The sequence below is a fragment of the Leucoraja erinacea genome, chromosome 33 (assembly GCF_028641065.1).
Source record: "Leucoraja erinacea ecotype New England chromosome 33, Leri_hhj_1, whole genome shotgun sequence".
In the NCBI taxonomy this organism is placed as follows: Eukaryota; Metazoa; Chordata; class Chondrichthyes; order Rajiformes; family Rajidae; genus Leucoraja; species Leucoraja erinaceus.
This window is the reverse complement of record NC_073409.1, coordinates 22,333,592-22,356,170: the sequence shown is the minus strand read 5'-3', so window position 1 is coordinate 22,356,170 and position 22,579 is coordinate 22,333,592. Positions and strand designations below refer to the sequence as shown.

The 22,579-nt window shown below is 46.8% G+C and overlaps 1 protein-coding gene across 1 annotated transcript in view; it reads right to left on the bottom strand.

The window, feature by feature from the left end:
* The window catches only part of LOC129712812 (NT-3 growth factor receptor-like), a 1,009,855-nt gene that overhangs the window by 83,602 nt on the left and 903,674 nt on the right, over positions 1–22,579 (bottom strand). The window contains exons 13-14 of the mRNA XM_055661549.1: positions 14,002–14,132; positions 11,409–11,581 (exon numbers count right to left, since the gene is read on the bottom strand). Coding sequence (XP_055517524.1) covers positions 11,409–11,581; positions 14,002–14,132 — 304 coding nt within the window. The remainder of the gene's footprint in view (positions 1–11,408; positions 11,582–14,001; positions 14,133–22,579) is intronic.

Here is a 22,579-nt window from a genome sequence, read left to right as displayed (position 1 = left end):
GGTAGCATTACAACTACATGAGGTACTGGGGAGACAGAACATTGGGAGTGGATTCTGAGAGAATTGCAGAGCCTAACGTTAAATGTCAGGACTTTCATGTCAGGACTTTCATATGAGGAAAGACTGGATAGATTCAGCTTGTACTCGCTAGAATTTAGGAGATTGAGGGGGGATCTTATAGAAACTTACAAAATTCTTAAGGGGTTGGACAGGCTAGATGCAGGAAGATTGTTCCCGATGTTGGGGAAGTCCAGGACAAGGGGTCATAGCTTAAGGATAGAGGGGATATCCTTTAGGACCAAGATGAGAAAAACATTTTTCACACAGAGAGTGGTGAATCTCTGGAACTCTCTGCAACAGAAGGTAGTTGAGGCCAGTTCATTGGCTATATTTAAGAGGGGGTTAGATGTGGCCCTTGTGGCTAAAGGGATCAGGGGGTATGGAGAGAAGGCAGGTACGGTATACTGAGTTGGATGATCAGCCATGATCATATTGAATGGCGGTGCAGGCAAGAAGGGCCGAATGGCCTAATGCTGCACCTATTTTCCATGTTTCTAAATGTATTGACCCACACAACCCAAATGCTGTTGTATCATGGTTGAACCACGGTCTGGTATGGCAACTCAAACACACAGGAATTTAGGAGATTACAAAAGTGGTGACCACTGCCCAGTCCATCACAGGTTCTCACCTCCCACCATCGAGGGGATGTACAAGAGGCGCTGTCTCCAAAAGGCTGCCAGTATCATCAAGGACCCGCACCACCCTAGCCACGCACTCCTTTCATTCCTGACACCGGGAAGAAGGTACAGGAGTCTGAAGACTGTAGCCTCTTGTTTCAGGAACAGTTTCTTCCCAACACCCATCAAGCTCATGAACCCTGCAAACACCAACTAAACTACAAACTGCACAAAAAAAATGATTGTTTTTTGTGTAATATCTCCACATGTGATGTTGACAGACCTGTGTTTACAGTGTTTACTGTGCTGCAAGTAAGAAGTTCATGTTTTCGGTACATGTGACAATGAGACACTCTTGCCTTGACTCTCAACTCTGGATCCTTGCCTTTGACACCAGCACATATACCTTACCAAATAAATTAGGCAGCATGAGCCAGCCAGCAGCTTGTGCTTCCTGCGTAGGAAGAAACTTCAGACGCTGGTTTACACTGAAGATTGACACAAAATACACAGCGGGACAGACAGCATCGCTGGAAAGAAGGAATGGGTGACGTTTCGGGTCAAGACCCTACTTCGGATCATTTTACTGATTGTATCTTCCATTGTCACCTTCCCCTCAGCAAACAATGAACCATTCTACATTTCCTTATCATCGACAGATTTGACCCGTAGTTTTCACACCTTACCCTTCCATATCTCTAGACTCCCTCTCCCCTCCCTCAGTCTGAAGAAGGGACTCGACCCGAATCGTCGCCGATTCCTTCTCTTCAGAGATGCTGCCTGTCCCGTCTGGAACCTTGAGCCCCCCCCCCTCCCTCCCTCCCTCCCTCCCCCCCCCCCCCTCCCTCCCTCCCCTCCTCCCCCCCCCCCCCCCCATATCTCAGCTGCAATGGTTTCACTGTTGAAGTGATACAACCTTGAAACTAGCTGCCATAAAGTGGCTACATCGGAAACTCTTCAGCACGTCCTATATTAGCTGAAGTAATGCTCTGCTTGACAGCGACATTGCAATGACACCAGGAAATGATCATCAAGAGACTTTAATTGTAACATAAGATTTGAAATAATATAACGCTTCATGAATTCTCAGACTTTTTGTGGCAAATAAGTATTTTGTAATTGTTAAAGCCTTGTTACGGTCTTAATCTCTTTTCTGTTGATCTATCATAACTTCTCAGAGAATTGCATTGGTAGAGAACATGGAACTGCATCCTAAGCTGAGCAAGCACCAATAACATGCCAAGCCTCCTGTAGTATTCTGTATAAACTGCACCTGCACGCTGCTTCAGTCTGGCTCTTTGGACCAGCTCCAGATACAATCATGAGCTCAATCCTCTGCCTTCTCTCTTCACGCACGACTTTTTATCTTTGTATTAATATCTTGCAGTAAAGCATCAATATTTACCAAACATCAGTGGACATGCAAAATTAAATTATTAGAACTCCTAACGGCATGTTTCCTCTTTATCTCCAGAGGGAAGATGCGCCTCATCATTAATGTGTAGGAAGGAACTGCAGATACTGGTTTACACCAAAGAAAGAAGTGCTGGAGTAACTCAGCAGGACAGGCAGCAGCTCTGGAGGAAAAGGAATAGGTGATGTTTCGCGTCAGGTCTTTCTTCAGGTAATCTAACCCATGTTCTCCACTGATGCACTCCAGCACTTTATGTCCTTCATTGTTATTTTAAACACAAGTTGTGAGTGATGTAAGCTTGACCAGAATTTATTACCCATTCCTAATTGTTCCTGCACAGAGAGGTTTACTGGAGCATTTCTGAAGATTTACTGAAGATGGTTAAATCCACCTACAGTATGTTGCTATGGTGAAGGAAGGAACTGCAGATGCTGGTTTACATTGAAGATAGAAATAAAACGCCAGAGTAACTCAGCAGGCCAGGCAGCATCTCTGGAGAGAAGGAATGGGTGATGTTTCGAGTCGAGACCATTCTTCGGATCTGATTTGAAGTCGCGTATAGGTCAGACTCAGTAAAGAAAAATGCTTTCTTTATCGAAAGGATATCAACACAATTCAGTCAGTTTGTCTTTATCATTACTGGGATGAACTTTATTCAATAATTTCAGGTTTATTTCTTTAAGTATCCCAGTAGCCACGATCTCTGCATCACTATCCCAGATTACTGAGGTCTAATTCAGTAAAAGGACCACTGCAGAGATAAAGGATTGACAGCTGATAGCTAATTAGAGAGACTAAAGACATCAAAGTGGCAGAAACTCGATATCAGGGACATAGAAAGCTTCTGTTGGATAGACAGAAGATTACGTCAGGGAGACAACAGTAGCAGATACAGCACTCAGTCTACATCTTGGACTCCTACATGTTAATGGACCAGAAGGAGTGCCGTCGTCACTTGTGTGAAGGAACAGCCGGTACTTGGTCTTTATCAAACCCAAGCCGTGCTCCATGTAAACCACTAATAACCTCTCGATGTCTCCATAGTGGGTCACGTTCATCATTCTGTTCACAGGTAGAGGCACAGCCTGAAAATCGGTTAGTTGGAAGGTGATGAGCAGACTCCGACCCCACAGTGAGGCCAGACTCACTTCATATCACACAGATGAATGGCCCCGCTCTCATTGTAGACCTGCCTGAATGTACAGAGCCCACAGTGTTCACAGCGCATGTCTGCATAGATGACTCTTGCGCAAGTGATATTATGGCACGCAATGGGCGACCTCTGCCCACTTGCATATTACACATGTGGATGTGCTGGAGCACTATTCCTAAAGGTGGTTCCATAGTTCCAATCTCCAATTGTTCCATGATAACGTTTCTGGATGCGTTAAGGTACAGAGTTTCTAAACTGCCATTTCAATCATCACCTTTATGTCCCAATGATTTGTCAGTAACTTCAAATTCTGGTGCCAAGCTGCACACTGATCAAGACAAGAACACATCAGTGCATTTACTTTCTTAGGCCTCTGAGAAGATTCGACATGTCCACAAGGATTCTCTCAAACTTCTGCAGATGCGTCACAGAAAGTGTCCTGATGGAAAACATCTCAGGCAGGTCCGGCTACGGCTCTGCTCTTGGCTGCCTGAGTGTGCAGAGAGTGGTGAACACAGACCAGTCCATCACAGGCTCGGCACCTCCTTCCATCCAGTCCATCTTCATGGTGCCTTGCATCAGTAAAGCTGGAAGAATGGGCAGCGATGACTGCCACCCTGGCCATTCCTGTTTGTCTCTTCTACCTCTTGGAAAAGATACAGGAACATGAAAAGCCCAGATGTCTCGACTTAAGAACCACTTCTTCCCCGCTGCTATCAGGCTGCTAGCCCCATAGCAGAAGCATCCACATTGCGGGGCTAGGAACGGGAATATCCTGAGCTTATTCTGCTACCACCATCGTCTATTGCGACAAGTGATGGCTCCCACTGATTGTCGCCGGAAGCTTGCGTCCGTTTCAGGGAATGACAGTGAAGTCAACATTTGTAACAAGATGGACAGGAAAAGAAAAGATCAGGCTGCTGAACCAATCACTCTATCACACCTCCATTTCTTTCTCTACCTCATTCTGAAGATAGATACAAAATGCTGGAGTAACTGCACGTAATCAAGCGGGACATGCAGCATCTCTGGAGAGAAGGAATGGATGACGTTTCAGGTTGAGACCCTTCTTTGACTCTACCTCATTCTGTTATTTTGTTACCGATTTTCAATATTTTTTTCACTACAATCTTGAATTGTTCTGCTATTTTGCCCCCCTCAGCTAAGAGATTTGGCATGTCTTCAAAAACACTGGCAAAGTTTACAAATGCACTGTGGAATGCAGGGGCGGAAATCCCGGGGGTGGGGGGGGGGGGGGGGGGGGGGGGGGGGGGGGGGGGGGGGGGGGGGGACATGCCCCCCCTCCATGTTTTGAGAGGTGGGGGACGACCCCCCCCCTCCCCATTTTTCGTAATCCTGATTTTAAAACCCGGTGAAATCTCCACTTTCCGCGAGACAGTGGGGGTGGGACTGCTGGTCGAGGGCGGCGATTGGACGAGAGAGACGTCGGTCAGCAGGCAATGGTGGCGGGAGATGATGATTCAGCGCGATCATTGGAAGAGGGAGGTGTCGATCAGAGGCGGAAGTGGGGGGGATTGAGGATAAAGCGTGGTGATTGGAGGAGGGAGACATGCCAAAACACTCTCGGCACAGATCTGCGCCTCATCTGTAGCCAGGATCGATCCCGGCTCTCTGGCGCTGTCCCGTCCCCACCCGAGTGCCCCCCATGCCCGGAGGTGGCCAGAGACATTGGGAGTCAGACGGGAGCTGTGCCCCCAGCCCACAGCCAGCGCTGAGAAGCAGCACAAAACCTAGCTCAACTCTGCCTGTCCCGCCAGGTTAACCTACAGCCCTGCCTGGACTTGCGGGATATATGGCCCAGGTTTACAGCCAGCGCGGAGAAGCAGCGCTGGTGTCCTGTCAGTCCAGGCAGGGCTGTAGGTTAACCCGGCGAGTCAGGCAGAGTTGAGTTGCATTTAGCGCTGGATTGAGCCTCCGAAGCCTCACGCACGTGTGTATGAGTGTGCACATGCGCGCGCCGCCACCAAGAAATTGTGACCCCCCTGTCCCCCGGTCCCCTCCATATTTTGATAGCGATTTCTGTGCCTGGTGGGATGTACCCTAGATTAGTATGCGGGGATTGCTGGTTGGTGTGGACTCGTTGGGCCGAAGGGAATGTTTCGGCACTGTATCTCTAAACTAAAGTAAACTAAACTAAACTAAAAAGATCCTACCTGATCAATCTCCAAGATTCAAGGCAGTGCCAAGTTTTAGTAAATGTTCCAGATTGTTGGACATCAGAAAGACATTTGTTAAAGTTACATTTGAATGGTATTCAAACTAGAAGTCAAGAGTCAAGAGTCAAGAGTCAAGAGTCAATTTATTTGTCATGGAAGTCATGGAAGCTTGGGCAGGGGTGAGAAGCTGGTGAAAAGTTTGGAGCACACAGTGTACAGGAATAGTAATATCACAGTGGAGGAAATAGACCAATGAAGCCAATATCTGGAGTGAGAAACATATTGATGAACTTAGCACAAAGGGCAGTGGAGGCCAAATCACTGGATGGATTTAAGAGAGAGTTAGATAGAGCTCTAGGGCCTAGTGGAGTCAATGGATATGGGGAGAAGGCAGGCACGGGTTATTGATAGGGGACGATCAGCCATGATCACAATGAATGGTGGTGCTGGCTCGAAGGACCGAATGGCCTCCTCCTGCACCTATTTTCTATGTTTCTATGTTTAGCATGGCTTGGGGGTGCAAAATGCTCTGGTAAAAGAAGTTTGGATGAGTTAACTAGATTAATGGATCAGGGATATCTAGTGGCTATAATTTAATTGGATTTGCAGTATCAGTTTAATTAAGTTCCACACGCAAGGCTTTTAGCAGTAATCAAAGTTCATGGGAAATATTGGCGAATTAGTTAACTGAGCTGAAAACTGATTGGGGAATAGGAAACGCAAGTTGATAACAATTAGGGAAAGTTCTGTGACGAGCGGAGTTCTGAAGTGAAGTGTTCAGGTCACTGTTGGTTCAGATACGCACACGTTATTAGAAGAGGAAGATTTGAAATATTACATCATTTGCTGTTGACGCTACCCCATCTGGCCAAATAAACAGTCTCATGGAGATTAATTGCATTCATGGAGATCATATTAAGCAAATTTATTTAATTTCAGAAATGTAAATAAATAATGTAACTAGGCAAGGATGGCAGATGGACTTTAATTCTGAGAAATACAAGGTAATTCACGATAAAACTGTCCAATTCTCCTGACAATATCCAACCAGGAACCTAAATTTATAGCGATCGAACACGTTTTAGGGTGGGGTTTCCGATTCAGATTAAGACTCAGGTTCAGATTAGGTTATTGTTAAATACACCAGATATTGTCTGTTTCATACAAAGGGTGGTGGGTGTATGGAACGAGCTGCCAAAGGATGTAGTTGAGGCAGGTACCATTGCAACGTTTATGAAACATTTACTATACATGGATAGGACAGGATTGGAGGGATATGGGTCAAGCGCGGGCAGGTGGGACTGGTGGAGGTGGGACATGTTGGCTGGTGTGGGCAAGTTGGGGCTCCATCACTCTATGATGAGTGTAAAGAAGCTGACAGTGTAAAGGGTAGAGTAGTAATAAGTTGCAGTTGAGCTTATTATCAGATGCACAGTTCCAGTGAGGTACAGGTGCAATGCAACGTTCTGCTTTACAGGCAGCACTTTTAGTTGTGACACACACACAGCTGATCTTTCCTCCATGTTTAGATGGGGTGGAATAAAATGGATAACGGAACCAAGCCATTTGGTTCAAATATATTCCACACAAGCACCCTGCTTCCCATTCATCTACAACCTACACCCATATTAATTCTCCCATCAGAACCCAATAACAGGGTCTAGCAGAGCATACCCCATTCTGAGTAGGGTTACTGGGCATTGTCGAGAAGAGGCTGGTGGAAAGGCGAATGTACAGTTTGTTACACTTGCTGGCTTTGGAAGGGCACCAATGTACATCCTCGTGTTATCATGTGGTCACAGGTACTTGAGTGTGAAACTGAAGATAGAGACAAAATGCTGAGTAACTCAGCAGGACAGGCAGCATCTCTGGAAAGAAGGAATAGGTTTCAGGTCGAGACCCCTCTTCAGACTAGAGTCAGGGGAAAGGGAAACGAGAGATATAGACAGCGATGTAGAGAGAGATATAGAACAAATGAAAGATATGCAAAAAAGTAACGATGATAAAGGAAACGGGCCATTGGTAGCTACTTGCTAGGTGAGAATGAGAAGCTGGGTTGGGGAGGGACGCAGAAAGAGAGAGTGCAAGGGTTACGTGAGGTTAGACACATCAATATTCATACTTCTGGGTTGTAAGATGTTCAAGAAGGAACTGCAGATGCTGGAAAATCGAAGGTAGACAAAATTGCTGGAGAAACGCAGCGGGTGCGGCAGCATCTAGACTCAACACCTGCTGAGTTTCTCCAGCAATTTTGTCTACCTCTGGGATGTAAGCTGCCCAAGCGAAATATGAGGTGCTGTTCCTCCAAATGGTGTTTGGCCTCACTCTGACAATGGACGAGACCTGGGACAGAAAGGTCAGTGTGGGAATGGGAAGGAGGAATAAAGTGTTTGGCAACAGGGAGATCAGGTAGGTTCAGGTGTGCATTGGGCGTGTGTAATCTCTCTTCCTTGTCCCACTCCGCCCATGCCTCTGGGAATGTGCGTCACAGGACGGGGCCAGATGGTCAAGTGGCAGCTCTTCACGCAGGGAATGCTCGGCCAGACGCTGCAACTCTCCTGCATTAATATTCATCATTATCACATGAATGACCCTTGCTGTCCTAGACCTGCTGCAATTACTGTTCACAGGTAGCAACATCACCTGCAACATCTGAAGGGCAATTATTCAACAAGCTCCCCACTTAAACATTTTCTGGCGGATCATTAGCGAGACATTGCAAAGGAAAATGTTACAATCATTGGCGTTGCGCTGTTTGTGGCGCTGCGGTAGACTTGCTGCCTCGCAGCGCCAGAGACCCGGGCTCGATCCTGACTACGGGTGTTGTCTGTACGGAGTTTGTACGTTCTCCCCGTGGCCTGTGTGGTTTTTCTCAGAAATCTTCGGTTTCCTCCCACACTCCAAAGACGCACAGGCTTGTAGGTTAATCGGCTTCTGTAAAAATTGCAAATTATCCCTTGTGTCTGCAGGATAGTGTTAATGTGTGGGGACGCTGGTCAGCATGGACTCGACGGGTTGAAGGGCCTGTTGCCGTGCTGTATCTCTAAACTGAACTAAACACTGAAAACAGACTCCAAATTAGTTAAAGACCTTCCACATCCAGTCTGAAGAAGGGTCGCAACCTGAAACGTCACCTATTCCTTTTCTCCAGTTACTCCAGCGTTTTGTGAATCTTCCACATCCACTAACTACGTATGTCAAATTAATAAAACTTGTTTTTTCTTCTAGTTTCTTTTCAGGTTTGAATTTATTAATGGCAAGAGGGGCGAAGGACACCAAAAGCCCTCGGCTAATCTGGAGAACATCGGCAAAATGAAGAGCTTCCACTTGAAACAATGGCAGGGAAACGCAAGGGACTCACGCTGCACAGTCAAACGACATCACATCTCAAAAGGTACAGCAATGAGATCTATTGTGCACTGCTGTAAAATGAAAAGTGAAATTAAACCCTAGATGATGCAGCAGACTCACGCAACACTTCCTTGTCGAACAGATGTCGGTGCCCAGACAGTGTGCAATTGCAGTCAAACCTCATCAAACCCACAGTAAAGGGATAATACTGCAAGTGTTGAGGAAAATGCAATCGATATTTACGCTAGGCTGCACCACAAACAAATCTAACATTTAATGTAGACAGAAATTAAATTACCTGCGTCTGCTGCTTTACATTAAACCTACAACGTTTTACTCTTCTCCACTCATTTTTAAAGCAATTTCTATAGTTGTTTACATTAGACGCTGAAAATCAATTCTGCAAGAGACTTGTGCTGTGTTGGTGATTCAATCATTGATGCCATGCATGTAGCATATTAATTCGCCCGGCCCCAATGAGAAACATTGGAATGGGAGTTAAAATGGAAGCATCACTTTTATTATTCATTTCCCACTCTTGCAGATATTTTAATATTTTCGGCGGCTAACTTATATGCGGCTCATGTGTGAAAACGAGATATTTTCACTTTAAAAGGCTAACAGCACAGTTGCACAATGGTAGAGTTGCTGCCTTACAGCGCCAGAGACCCGGGTTCGATCCTGACTACTGGTGCTTCCTGTACCGAGTTTGCACGTTCTCCCCATGACCACGTGGGTTTTCCTCAGGTGCTCTGGTTTCCTCCCACACTCCAAAGAGGTGCAGGCTTGTTCAGTTAATTGACTTTGGTAATGATTATAAATTGCTCCTAGTGTGTGTCAGGTAATATATGTGTGTGGGGATCGCTGGTCAGCGTAGACTCGATGGGCTGAAGAGCCTGTTTTCGCGCTGTATCCCTAAACTATACTAAACAGTGTGGTCCTACTGACCTCACTGGGCCACTGACATGGTTAACAGAGGGTAGGTAACAAGCTGCGAGCTTGTATAAAAGCTTTCTTTGAGAGATCATGGTATGATCTGCTAAAGCCAGGCCAGCCTTTGTCCAAAGGCTAAACTCTTTATACAGCCACCAATGTCTGATTGTCATCACTAGTTAACCTATGACTTGAATCACAAAACGTTGCAGTAACTCAGTGGGACAGGCAGCATCTCTGGAGAGAAGGAATGGGTGATGCTTCAGGTCGAGACCAAAACATCACCCTTACCTTCTCTACAGAGATGCTGCCTGTCCCACTGAGTTACTTTAGCATCTTGCATCTATCTTCGGTGTAAACCAGCATCTGCAGTTCCTTCCTATACTTGAACTGTTTTACTTTTCTACTGCCAATATTGTCTGAACAGTGCCCGGAAATTGGTATCAAACTGACTGTAAAATAAACAGGAACATGACTGGAAACTAATAGCAGGCTGAATGCTAGCCAGTGACGAGAAACCACAAAGAAATGGACAGAGACTGGACACTGACCACATTATAAATTGACTCAAAACTGATTGTAAACTGGGCAGTGGCTTAAAATAATAATATCAATAATGAAATCTATAATTTCACCTATAATGAAAGGCATTGAGTGGATGTGGGAATGATGTCTCCACCGGTGGGAGAGTCTAGAACCAGAGGCCTCAGAATTAAAGGGCATTCTTTAAGAAAGGAGGTGAGAAGAAACTTCTTTAGTCAGAGGCTAGTTAATCTGTGGAACTCATTGTCACAGAGAGCTGTGGAGGCAAAGTCTGTGAATATTTTTAATGCAGAAATAGACAAATTCAAGATTAGAACGGGTGTCTAGGGTTATGGGGAGAAGGCAGGAAAATGGGATTAGGTGACAGAGATCAGCCATGATTGAATGGTGGAGTAGACTCGATGGGCTGAATGGCCTAATTCTACTGTAACTTGTAAATTTGTGAAAAAGGTCAATGAACATATTTAAGGTAGAGATTGACAGATTCCTGACTAGTGTGGGTGTCAGGGGTTATGGGGAGAAGACTGGAGAATGGGGTTGAGAGGGAACAATAGATTAGCTGCGATTGAATGGTGGAGTAGACATGATGGGACTAATGGGCTATTATTACCCCTACTACTATGAACTTATGACAATTGGTCACAATCCTTCTGGAACTTGGACTGTGGCTGTACTTTGACCAGAAAATGATGGCTCTTGCAGCACAGTGCCCGACTTAATGGAAGTATGTTGGGTGCATGGTAGCAAGTAACCCAGATAGTTCCTGATCTGTCTGATTTCCACGTGCAGTGACACCTCCTCCATTCAATACCCTGGAAGAAGCCATTTCTTCCACTCACTCCGAGGTCCTTTGGGGACTCACAATGAAAATACACAGTGAAATGAATCATGGATAAACATCTATCCCACCAGACAAAGCTGCTGAAACACATTTACTTCAACACAATTATTCCTAAAACAGCATCTGCTGTACATTCTGCAATTAAATTAAAACCTATTATCTCATCTTGAATGTTCACAATTAAAATCTTTGAGAATGTAAGGCAATAAAAAAAATTAAATTAGCAGCTCTGAAACAAAGCCTCCAGATATCCACTGTTATCTTTAACTTGCAACGTGCCACTGCTGTGGGCCAGACTTAGGATTGATGTACCCACCTCAGGAACTTGTTCAAGTCTCCGTTCTTCATGTATTCGAAGACCATGATGAGAGGGTCACCGTCCACACACACTCCGTAAAACTTCACGATGTGTTCGTGCCGCAGGTTGGTGAGCAGCTCGGCCTCCCGCTGAAAGTCTTTCCGCGCTGACACAGTGGCGTCCTTCAATGTCTGCAAGGAGAGGGGGTGGGGGTGAGAGGGTGTGAGTGGGATGGAACTGCAGATGTTGGTTTAGAACGAAGATCGACACAAAAAGCTGGAGTAACTCAGCGTGTCAGACAGCATCTCTGGTGACGAAGAATCGGTGACCCTTCTTAAGACTGAGAGTCAGGAGAAAGGGAAACAAAGGATATAGAAGATGATGTAGAGAGATATAGAACAAATGGATGAAATATATGCAAAAAAGTAACAATGATAAACGACACAGGCCATTGTTAGCTCGGGGCCATGAGAAAACCAGTACAGACAATTACAATACACACAGAGAGCTCAACAGGACAGACACCATCTCTGGAGAGTAGGCATGGGTGACGCTTCAGGTTCAGACCTTTCTTCAGACTGGTTAGGGAAAAAGGAAACAAGAGTTTTAGACGATGATGTAGTGAGATAAAGAACAATGAATGAAAGCGATGCAAATAAGTAACGATGATAAAGGAAACAGGTCATTCATTGGTAGCTGCTTGTTGGGTGAAAACGAGAAGCTGGTGTGACTTGGGTGGGGGAGGGATAAAGAGAGGGAATGCCGGGGCTACTTGAAGTGAGAGAAATCAATATTCATACCACTGGGCTGTAAGCTGCCCAAGTGAAATATGAGATGCTGTTCCTCCAATTTGCGTTTAGCCTCACTCTAACAACGGAGGAGACAGAAGACAGGAAGGTCTGTGTAGGAATGGGAAGAAGAACTAAAGTGTTTTGCAACTGGGAGATCAGTTTGGTTCGGGCGAACTGAGCGAAGGTGTTCAGCAAAATGATCGTCCAGTCTATGTTTGGTCTCGCCGATCTATAAGAGTCCACAGCTTGAACAACTGATACAGTAGATGAGGTTGGAGGAGGTGCAAGTGAACCTCTGCCTAACCTGAAAGGACTGTCGGGATCCCTGGACAGAGTGGAGGAAGGAGGTATTGCATATTCTGCAGTTGCAGGGGAAGATACCTGGGGATAGTTTGGGTGGGAAGAGATTAGTGAACCAGGGTGTTGCGGAGGGAATGATCTCTGCGGAAGGCGGAAACGAGTGGAGATTGGAAAATGTGGGCAGCGGTGTGATCCCATTGGAGGTAGGGGGAAATTTTGGAGGATTATGTGTTGTATGCAACGGTTTTCACTGGGTGCTCCGGTTTACTTCCACACTCCAAAGACGTACTGGTCAGCAGGTTAATTGGCTTTGTAAAGATTGTAAATTGCCCATAAGATAGGCACAAAAAGCTAAAGATGAACATATTTGTAGGATAATTGCCTTTGGTAAAATTGTAAATTGTCCCTAGTGTGTGTAGAATAGTGTTAATGTGTGGGGATCACTCGTTGCGGACTCGATGAGCCGAAGGGCCTGTTTCCGTGCTGTATCTCTAAACTAAACTTAATTCTATGTCCATTACATTGATCTTACAGAGGTGTATAAAATCATGAGAGGAATAGATCAGGAAGATGCACAGAATCTCTTGCCTAGAGTAGGTGAATTGAGGACCAGAAGACATAGGTTTTGGGTGATTTAATAAGAATCTGAGGGGTAATCTTGGGTGTATGGAACAAGCTGCCAGGGGAGGTAGTTGAGCAGGTGTTATCCAACGTTTAAGAAACAGTTAGACAGTTACATGGATGGGACAGGTTTGGAGGGATATGGACCAAACACGGGCAGGTGGGACTAGTGTAGCTGGGACATGTTGGTCGTTGTGGGCAAGTAGGGCCGAAGGGCCTGTTACCATGCGGTATCACTCTATAACCTATTTGATCTCCTGGTGGTTCAGCACTTCAATGCCCCCTTCCATTCCCACACTGACCTTTCTGTCCTGGGCCTCCTCCATTGTCAGAATGAGACCCAGCGCAAATTGGAGGAACAACACCTCATATTTCGCTTGGGCAGCCCCAGAGGTATGGACATTGACTTCTCTAACTTCAGATAGCCCTTGCTTTCCCTCTCTCTCCATCCCCTCCCCCATCCCAGTTCTCCCACCAGTCTTACTGTCTCCGACTACATTCTATCTTTGTCCCACCCCCTCCCCTGACATCAGTCTGAAGAAGGATCTTGACCCGAAAACATCACCCATTCCTTCTCTCTAGAGATGCTGCCTCACCCGCTGAGTTACTCCAGTATTTTGTGTCTACCTTCACTCTATGACTCTATGGCCCTCATGAGCCAAGGGCAACATTGTGCCGGGACTGTGAGCTGCAGGTATAGCCAGCTCAGGGTTTGAAGTTAGACCCATGCACAAGCAATCTTTGATCTAGGAACCGGGGGAAATACAATGTTTGACACCAGGGTTATAAATCGGAATCACCATGCATAGCCCGTGCTAATGTCAGTTTGCAAGGAGTTATAAACATGAGAGTAAAGAGGTGGATGTCGGGCTTGGCATCTGGCCACACGACACACTCACCTTTACGGCCACCAGCATGTTGTCCTTGGTTGGGCTCAGATTGTAACACTCAGCCAGGAAAACCTTCCCAAACGCTCCTTCGCCCAGCTCTCGCTTCAGAACGATGTCCCTTCGCTTGATGTGCTGTACATCTGTGACAATAATCAACACAGTGGGCGTGAGGTCAAGTTTTGCGGCAGCAATCACACACAAACATGAACAGCACGGTGGCGCAGCGGTGGAGACCTGGGTTCAATCCTGACTACGGGTGCTGCTTGTGCGGAGTTTGTACATTCACCCCGTGACCTGTGTGGGTTTTTTGTGGGTGCTTCCGGTTTCCTCCCACACTCCTAAGACGTACAGGTTTGCAGTTTCACACAAAAAGCTGGAATAACTCAGCTGGTCAGACAGTATCTCCGGAGAAAAGGAATAACTGACGTTTGGGCTCAAGACCCTTCTTCATACTGAAGAAAGTCTGAAGAAGTGTCACGACCAGAAATGTCAGCTATTCCTTTACTCCAGAGATGCTGTCTGACTTGCTGAGTTACTCCAGTTTTTGTGTCTACCTTCGATTACAACCAGCATCTGCAGTTCCTTCCTATGTAGGTTCATTGTCCCTAATTCCTGTAACTTGCGAAGTGTGGGTGGTCTTAATTGTCCACTGTGTGTTGGCCCTAGTCAGGATGAGTGCTAGACTTTGAATAATTGATTGATTGAAAGATATAACCTGAAAATAGGTCTTCAACCCACCAGGTCCACACCAACCACACACCCATTCACACTTGGGTGGATGTTATCCCACTTTCACATCTACTCCCTAAAGATTAGGGGTAATTTGCAGAGGCCAATTAACCAACAAACCCTTGTTTAAGAAGGAACTGCAGATGTTGGAAAAATCAAAGGTAGATAAAAATGCTGGAGAGGCAGCAGGTGAGGCAGCATCTATGGAGCAAAGGAATAGGTGACGTTTCGAGTCGAGACCGTTCTTCAGGTATATTTTTAATCTGCCAACCAACAAACCCTTATGTCTTTGGGATGTTGGAGGAATCTGGAGCATGCAGCCCCTCACAGCACCAGACACCCTGGTTCCATCTTGACCACAAGCACAATACAATGCAATACAATCTGTTTTATTCGTCACTTACACATAAAGTGCAAGTGAGTTGAATTTGCCAGCAGCGGTACAATGAAAAACAACACACAAAAACACACTAAAAATGCAACACAAATATCCACCACAGCATTCTTCACTGTAGTGGAAGGCACATAAATTGGCCAGTCCTCCTGCATTTTCCCCCGTGGTCGGGATCTCAACCCTCCGCAGCCGTCACTGCAGGCGTCCAGATGTGCAGACAAGGTAAAAAGTACAGGTAAGTCCTGAATCGGTGCCTCCCCACCGGAGACCGCGGCTTCAAGATGGTGTAGGCCGCAGGCCGGCGGTCGAAGATTTAAAGTTCCCGCCGCGCCACAACCAGAAGCACCGCAGACCGCAGGGCCGGCGGTCAGAGCTCCTCTACAGGGATCCCCGTCAAGGGACCCCGCTCCGGATGGTACGTCCCTGCCACGCCCGCGGTAGAAGTTGGCCACAGGCCGGCAGTCGGAGCTTCTTCTTCACCCCGGATCCCCCACGAGGGATCCCAGGTTGTGGACGCTTCGCCAGCTGGAGCTCTGCAGACCCAGGTTGCTGCAGGCTAGCAAACGGAGCGCTCCCCTCTGGCAACCTCCGGCGAGGGCTCACCTGCTTCAAGCCGAGAGTCCGCGCCTCCGGGAAAGGCCGCACTGATCCTCGATGTTAGAACACGGGGGAGGCGACATGGAAAAAGTCGCCTCTTCTTGGAGGAGGCGACCAAAACGGTTTCCCCTTTACCCCCCCCCCCCCCCCCCCCCCCCCCACCCCCCCCATACAAGACACACAGAGGAACATTAAAAACCCACATTAGGACATACTAAAAAAACAAAAAAAGTATAAGGAACTGACACACTGCTGGCAGGGCTGCCGGCTTGCAGCGCCCCCACCGACCTTCTTGAGCACTGTCCAGGCCCCGTTTCTATGTTCTCGCTGTGACTGTGTGGGTTTTCTCCAGGTTCTCTGGTTTACTCCCACATTCTAAAGATGTACCAGTTTGTAGGCTAATTGTGAGTTGTCCCTACTGTATGGGTGATTGATTGTTAGCGTGGACTCGGTGGGCCGAAGGGCCTGTTTCCACACTATCCTTCTAAAATGTAAGATTACCCCTCAGTCTCCTGTGCACCAAGGAATAAAGTCCAAACCTGCCCAGCCTCTCCCTGCAGCTCAGGCCCTCAGAACCTGCCACATCCTCGCAAACGTAACATCACCCTTCATGTAGCAGGGTGTCCAAAACTGAACGCATTGCTCCAAATGTGGCCTCGCCAACATCTTGTACAAAAAGCTGCTGGATAAATGACCCCATTTTCAGTAAGCCCATTCAGGAGAGGAGCAGGGGGTCAGGGCACCTCCTGTCCTGCCTGTGTGTTAGGCCAAGAAGAACACCTTGTCTGCTGCAACTGACCGCTCACCCTGACCTCTCATCCTGACCTCTCACCCTGACCCTGCAGTGCCCTCTGAGACCAGAGGTGGTTTCTGATCAGAGCTGAGGGTCAAAGAGTCCAGAGTGTTTGTGTCTATGTTCTATGCTCTATGTAATTGTTGTGTGTACTGGCAATGGAACAATTAAATTAGTCTCATTTAATTTAGTTTAGAGATACAGCATGGATGGAAACAGGCCCTTCGGCCCACCGCGCCCGCGCCGACTTACTATCCTACACATTAGGGACGATTTGTATGTACACCAAGCATATTAACCTATAAACCTGTATGTCCTCCAGCTTAACATCACCCTTTATATATCACCCTTCATGAACACATTGCTCCAAATGTGGCCTCACGAATATCTTGTACAAAAAACTGACAGTGCTGCTGGATAAATGACACAAAATGATAGAAGCACTGAGGTGAAATGTGTTCAGAGGTGATGGGGAGAAGGCAGGAGAATGGGGTTAGGAGAGGGAGATAGATCAGCCATGAATGAATGGCGGAGTAGACTTGATGGGCCGAATGGCCTAATTCTGCTCCTATCACTTAGAAACATAGAAACAGAAAAAAGGTGCGGGGGAGGCCATTCGGCCCTTCGAGCTAGCACCGCCATTCATTGTGATCATGGCTGATCGTCCCCTATCAATAACCCGTCCCTGCCTTCTCCCCATATCCCCTCATTCCACTACGCCCTAGAGCTCTATCTAACTCTCTCTTAAATCTATCCAGTGACTTGGCCTCCACTGCCCTCTGTGGCAGGGAATTCCATAAATTCACAACTCTCTGGGTGAAAAAAAATGTCTCACCTCAGTCTTAAATGACCTCCCCTTTATACTAAGATCCTCTGATCTTATGGTCTTTGGAGTGGACACAATAGTCTGAAGACTCAAGGTACATGGAGGACGTTGTACCTCCTGGCAGTGCCCCCTTGGCAGTAGATGAAAGTGCGGCAGAGGGAATGCTGACTACATGGTCCTGCAGAGAGGACTGCACGTCTCCAGCCTGTCACACACGCTGCGCTTCAATTAAACAGATGACCAAGGTCTGTGTGCGCGTGTGCCGCGGTGACCCTCACGTGTGTTTACCAGAGCAGTGCTGCATGACATGAACAACAGCTGCCGTTTCCTGGGACAGTAGGCAACGTGATATATAACGGCAGCGACTATGGAACATCAATCACAGTCAGCCCGTTAGCTAACGCACCTCAAGAAGTCTCTGGATTGATGTGGAAGACAGACACAAAAAGCTGGAGTAACTGGATTTATGTGGGCAGCCAAAAAGCTAAATGGGATTGACTCGACGCAAACAAGAGTGTATTAAGAGCAATGGCCTGGGAATGCTAATATGCTGGCTGTTGCTGTCAGACCATACTTCACAGACACTAGCAGCCACACATCTGTATCTGACAGCCAGCTCTGCTGCTCTGCTCTCCAAGCTGATGCCAGCTCAGGGCCGCTCCTGATAACTGCCACCCACAGTCTCACCCGCTACTTAAATAAACGTACATCCCTTCCTTATAATCTCCCCCACAACCAACAACAGACCATTGTGGGCCCCACCTGTCTTTGCTCATCGATGCGGGCTTTGATTCGTTCTGAATCTCTTCATCCCTGGGTGTGGCACGGTGGTGCAGCGGTAGAGTTGCTGCCTCACAGCGCCAGAGAACCAGGTCCAATCCTGACTACGGGTGCTGTCTTGACGGAGTTTTACCTTCTTCCTGTGACCGCGTGGGATGTTTCCCGGTTTCCACCCCCACTCCAAAGATGCACAGGTTTGTAGGTTAATTTGTTCATTAAGGTTTTGTTTAAGTTGTAAATTGTCCCTAGTGTGTAGGATGGTGCTAATGTGCGGGGATCGCTGGTCAGGACAGACCCGGTGGGCCGAATGGCCTGCTTCCGCACTGTATCTCTAAACTAAACTGAACTAAACCTCTGATTTCCATTTCATCTGGCACTCAGTCTGAAGAAGGGTCTCGAGCCGAAACTTCACCTATTTATTTTTTACAGAAATGCTGCCTGACCCACTGAGTCACTCCAGCATTTTATGTGTATCTAAAGTAATCAATGTTTATGCCATTGCATATTAGCGCCTTCACAATGCTACCTCCTTCCTGCCAATTCTGTGCAAGCTGCTGGTCTCCCACGTTACAGTAGTCCCTGAGCATCCACAATACAGGCAGAGAACAAATAAACAGCATGATTCATCTGTGTTAGGAATCAGCCAGTTAATTTTTAAAATGCAAATTGGATATATAAAATCTGTTGCTGAACAATTTGAGCTCAGAATTTATTGCATCTATTCTTCTGGGACCATAGGTTTTGTTTCAAAACAATGTCAAATGCAGCTACATGGAGCTACACAGAGAATGTCACAGGCCACCTGCTAGTGACGGCATTCACTAACATTGAAAGACTTCACATCTGAATCTATAGCTCCTGTAAAACCAGTTGCTCCCTAATGTAGGTGCTTTAGCACAGAAAGATTCTCGCCCAAGAACCTTAGTGAGGAATAATTAGTGAAAGCCCTGAACCAGCCCGTCCTAACCCTTTGTTCCATCACAACATCATTCATTCTTCCGTTCAGTTCAGTTCATTTTAGTTTATAGTCACGTGTACCGAGGTACAGTGAAAAGCTTTTGTTGCATGCTAACCAGTCAACGGAAAGACAATCCATGGTTACAATTGAGCCATTTACAGTGTATAAATAAGAAATGTTGCTGTCGGTGTTGAGATGTAAGTGTGGAGCGATTGTAACGTGTGTTTGTAGATCTGCATCTGTGGCCAGCACACAAATAGTCGCCTGGTTTGCGCGCCATCTTGGAAGCACGTGTGGGTTTGTTGGTTAATTGGCCTCTGTCAATAGTATTGTGTAGGGAGTGGATGAGAAAGTGAGATAACATAGAACCAGTGTGAATGGATGACCGGTGGTCAGCATGAACTCGAAGGGCCGAAGGGCCTGTTTCCATGCTGAACCTCTAAAACTACAAATTCCGTGCAACTTTTCCTCTGTCCACCTGATCATCTCTTCCCTTGACAGATCTCAGAAGATGGTTTTGGGAGTTGGTATTTTCAGTTTAGTTTAGATTAGAGATACAGCATGGAAACAAGCCCTTAGGCCCACATGCCGACCAGCAATCCCCATACACTATCTTACACACTGGGGATAATTTACAAAATGTGTAGGAAGGAACTGCAGATGCTGGTTTAAACCGAAGATAAACACAAAAAGCTGGAGTAACTCAGCGTCTCTGGAGATAAGGAATGGGTGACGTTTTGGGTTGAGACGGGTCGGGTCTGAAGAAGGTTCGCGACCCGAAACGTTCCTTCTTTCCTGCTGAGTTACTCCAGCTTTTTGTGTCTATTTTAGGCATTTTACGATCTTTACAAAGCCAATTAACCTATCAACCTGCACGTCTTTGGAGTGTGGGAGGAAACTGGAACAGCTGGAGAACGCCCACGCAGGTCACAGGGACAACGTACAAACTCCATACTGACAGCACCCGTAGTTGGGATCGAACCCGGGTCTCTGGTGCTGTCAGGCAGCAACTCTACCGCTGCGTCACCATGCTGCCCCCTTTGTGCATACACATGAGGTAGCCTGGGGAGTGGGGTAGTGTGCTGATTGTTACGAGGGTCGCAGTTTACTGGGTGTCTGCGACACGATGTTGATATTGGTCTCCTTATCCAACAAGTGGATTTAGAGAATTTTGCAGAAGCATAAATTCATGAGAGGAATAGGTTGGGTAGATGCACAGAGTCTCTTTCCCAGAGTAGGGGAATCGAGAACCAGCAGACATAGGTTCAAGGTGAAGGGGAAAAGATTTAATAGGAATCTGATGGATCTGACTTCTTCACACAAAGGGTGGTGGGTGTATGAAGTGAGCTGCCAGAGGAGGTAGTTGAGGCTGGGACTATCTCAACGTTTAAGAAACAATCAGCCAGGTACATGGATAGGACAGGTTTAGAGGGATATGGGTCAAGCGCAGGCAGGTGGGACTAGTGTAGATGGGACATGTTGGCCGGTGTAGGCAAGTTGGTATGATAGGCCTCTTTCCACACAGTATCGCTTTATGTCTATGACAATGTTGGTGCTATCTTCCCATTATCTTCAGGTGTCTGCAGTAAGCACTTTAGCTCTCAGAGTCATTGGGATGGTAGGTAGACTGGAGGCTTTGAACCTGTTAATGGTCTTCAAACACCCTTCTCCTGAGTTGACCAAAGACTGTGCTGGCACACTGAAGGGGCGTGAAAATTCATCATCAGTTTTTTGCCTTCATTAGTGGTGGCTTTCAAGAATTGGTGCAGAGTCTTACTGTGAACCTTTATAGCCAGAGAATAGTGTTTACGAGTAGGGCCTGTGGTTGCGGATGCTGAGTTCAAGGCTGATATGCTTTAGTGAAATAGTGAACGATGACTGGAGCTCAGCCTATGTGAAAGCACAAGTGCCCCCTCTAGATCTGGGCAGATTGTGGTCATAAAATGTAGGTGAACAACATCATGAGCCCTATAGTTTACTCCAACTCAACAGGAACTTTGTTGGAGGTGAGCTATGCCATGGTGGTGAGTAATATTGCTTAGTTCAGGTGTCAGGGGTGATGGGGAGAAGGCAGGAGAATGGAGTTGAGAGGGAAAGATAGATCAGTCGTGATTGAATGGAGTAATAGACTTGATGGGCCGAATGGTCTAATACTGCTCCTACAATTTATGAACTAATGGTTGTCAGGTAATGCCCAGCCTGGCTTGGCACCAGCCCTAACCTGTCGATCCGGTGATTAGGATCACACTTTGCATGTCAATAAGTTCATAAATTCATAAGTTACAGCAGCAGAATTTGGCCATTTGGCCCATCAAGTCTATTCCGCCATTCAATCATGGCTGATCTATCTTTCCTACCAAACCCCATTCTCTTGCCTTCCCCCCATAACTCCTGACATCCGTACTAATAAAAAATCAGTCAATCTACGCCTTACAAATATCCACTGACTGAAGACAGGGTTAGGCGATGTTTCACAGAGTGCTGGAGTAACTCAGTGGGTCAGGCAGCATCTGTGGAGGACAGGCATAGGCAATGTTTTGGGTCTGGAGGAGAGAGTTGAGTGGCAATAACCTACCCTGTGGTGGGCAGCAGATAAATAACTCTGCAGTTACTGCCATTCCATTTGTCTTTTTTCTCGATGATTTTGCCCCCCTTGCCCCCCCTCTTGGCCACGTTGTTGTGACCTCCACTCCTCACTGCTGTACTAAGCTGGCATCTGGCCTTTTCAATGCCGGTCAGTCAGGAGGGATGACAAGGTCAGTGTGGAGCTTAGGGAAGGAGTCACGCAGGCTCACGCCAAGGACAGCACCAGAGAACCAAGGGTCAACTCACCCAGAGGCCTGCGTCTCATATTGTATCACACACCAATCCCCCTGCACACGCTTGACCAAGCACAAATACGCATGCGTGCACATGCATAAACACACACACACACACATGCACACACCCACACCCACACACAAACACACTCACACACACACTCCACACACTCTAATGCATACACACCCATCCACATAATCAGACACACTCCCACCCACACATGCACACACACCCACATGCACACACATGCACATCCACACACATCCACACACACTCACACACACACATACACCCACGTGCATGAACACACGTGCGCGCACACATATGCGCACACGCGCACGCACGCACACACGCACACACGACACACACACACACACACACACACACACACACACACACACACACACACACACACACACACACACACACACACACACACACACACACACACACACACACACACACACACACACACCACAGATAAACACAGGGTAGCATAAAATACAGGGCCAGTTTTTGGATAAATACCCTGTCCCCGGGATCAATCTCGTGAAACTCAATCATGCTCTATATCGCAAGTACATTCCTCTTCAGATAAGAAGGCCAAACCTGCATGTAATATTCCAGGTACGGACTCACAAGGGATTTACACAGTCGCCTTTATTCTTGTTAAGGCCATTATATATCGCT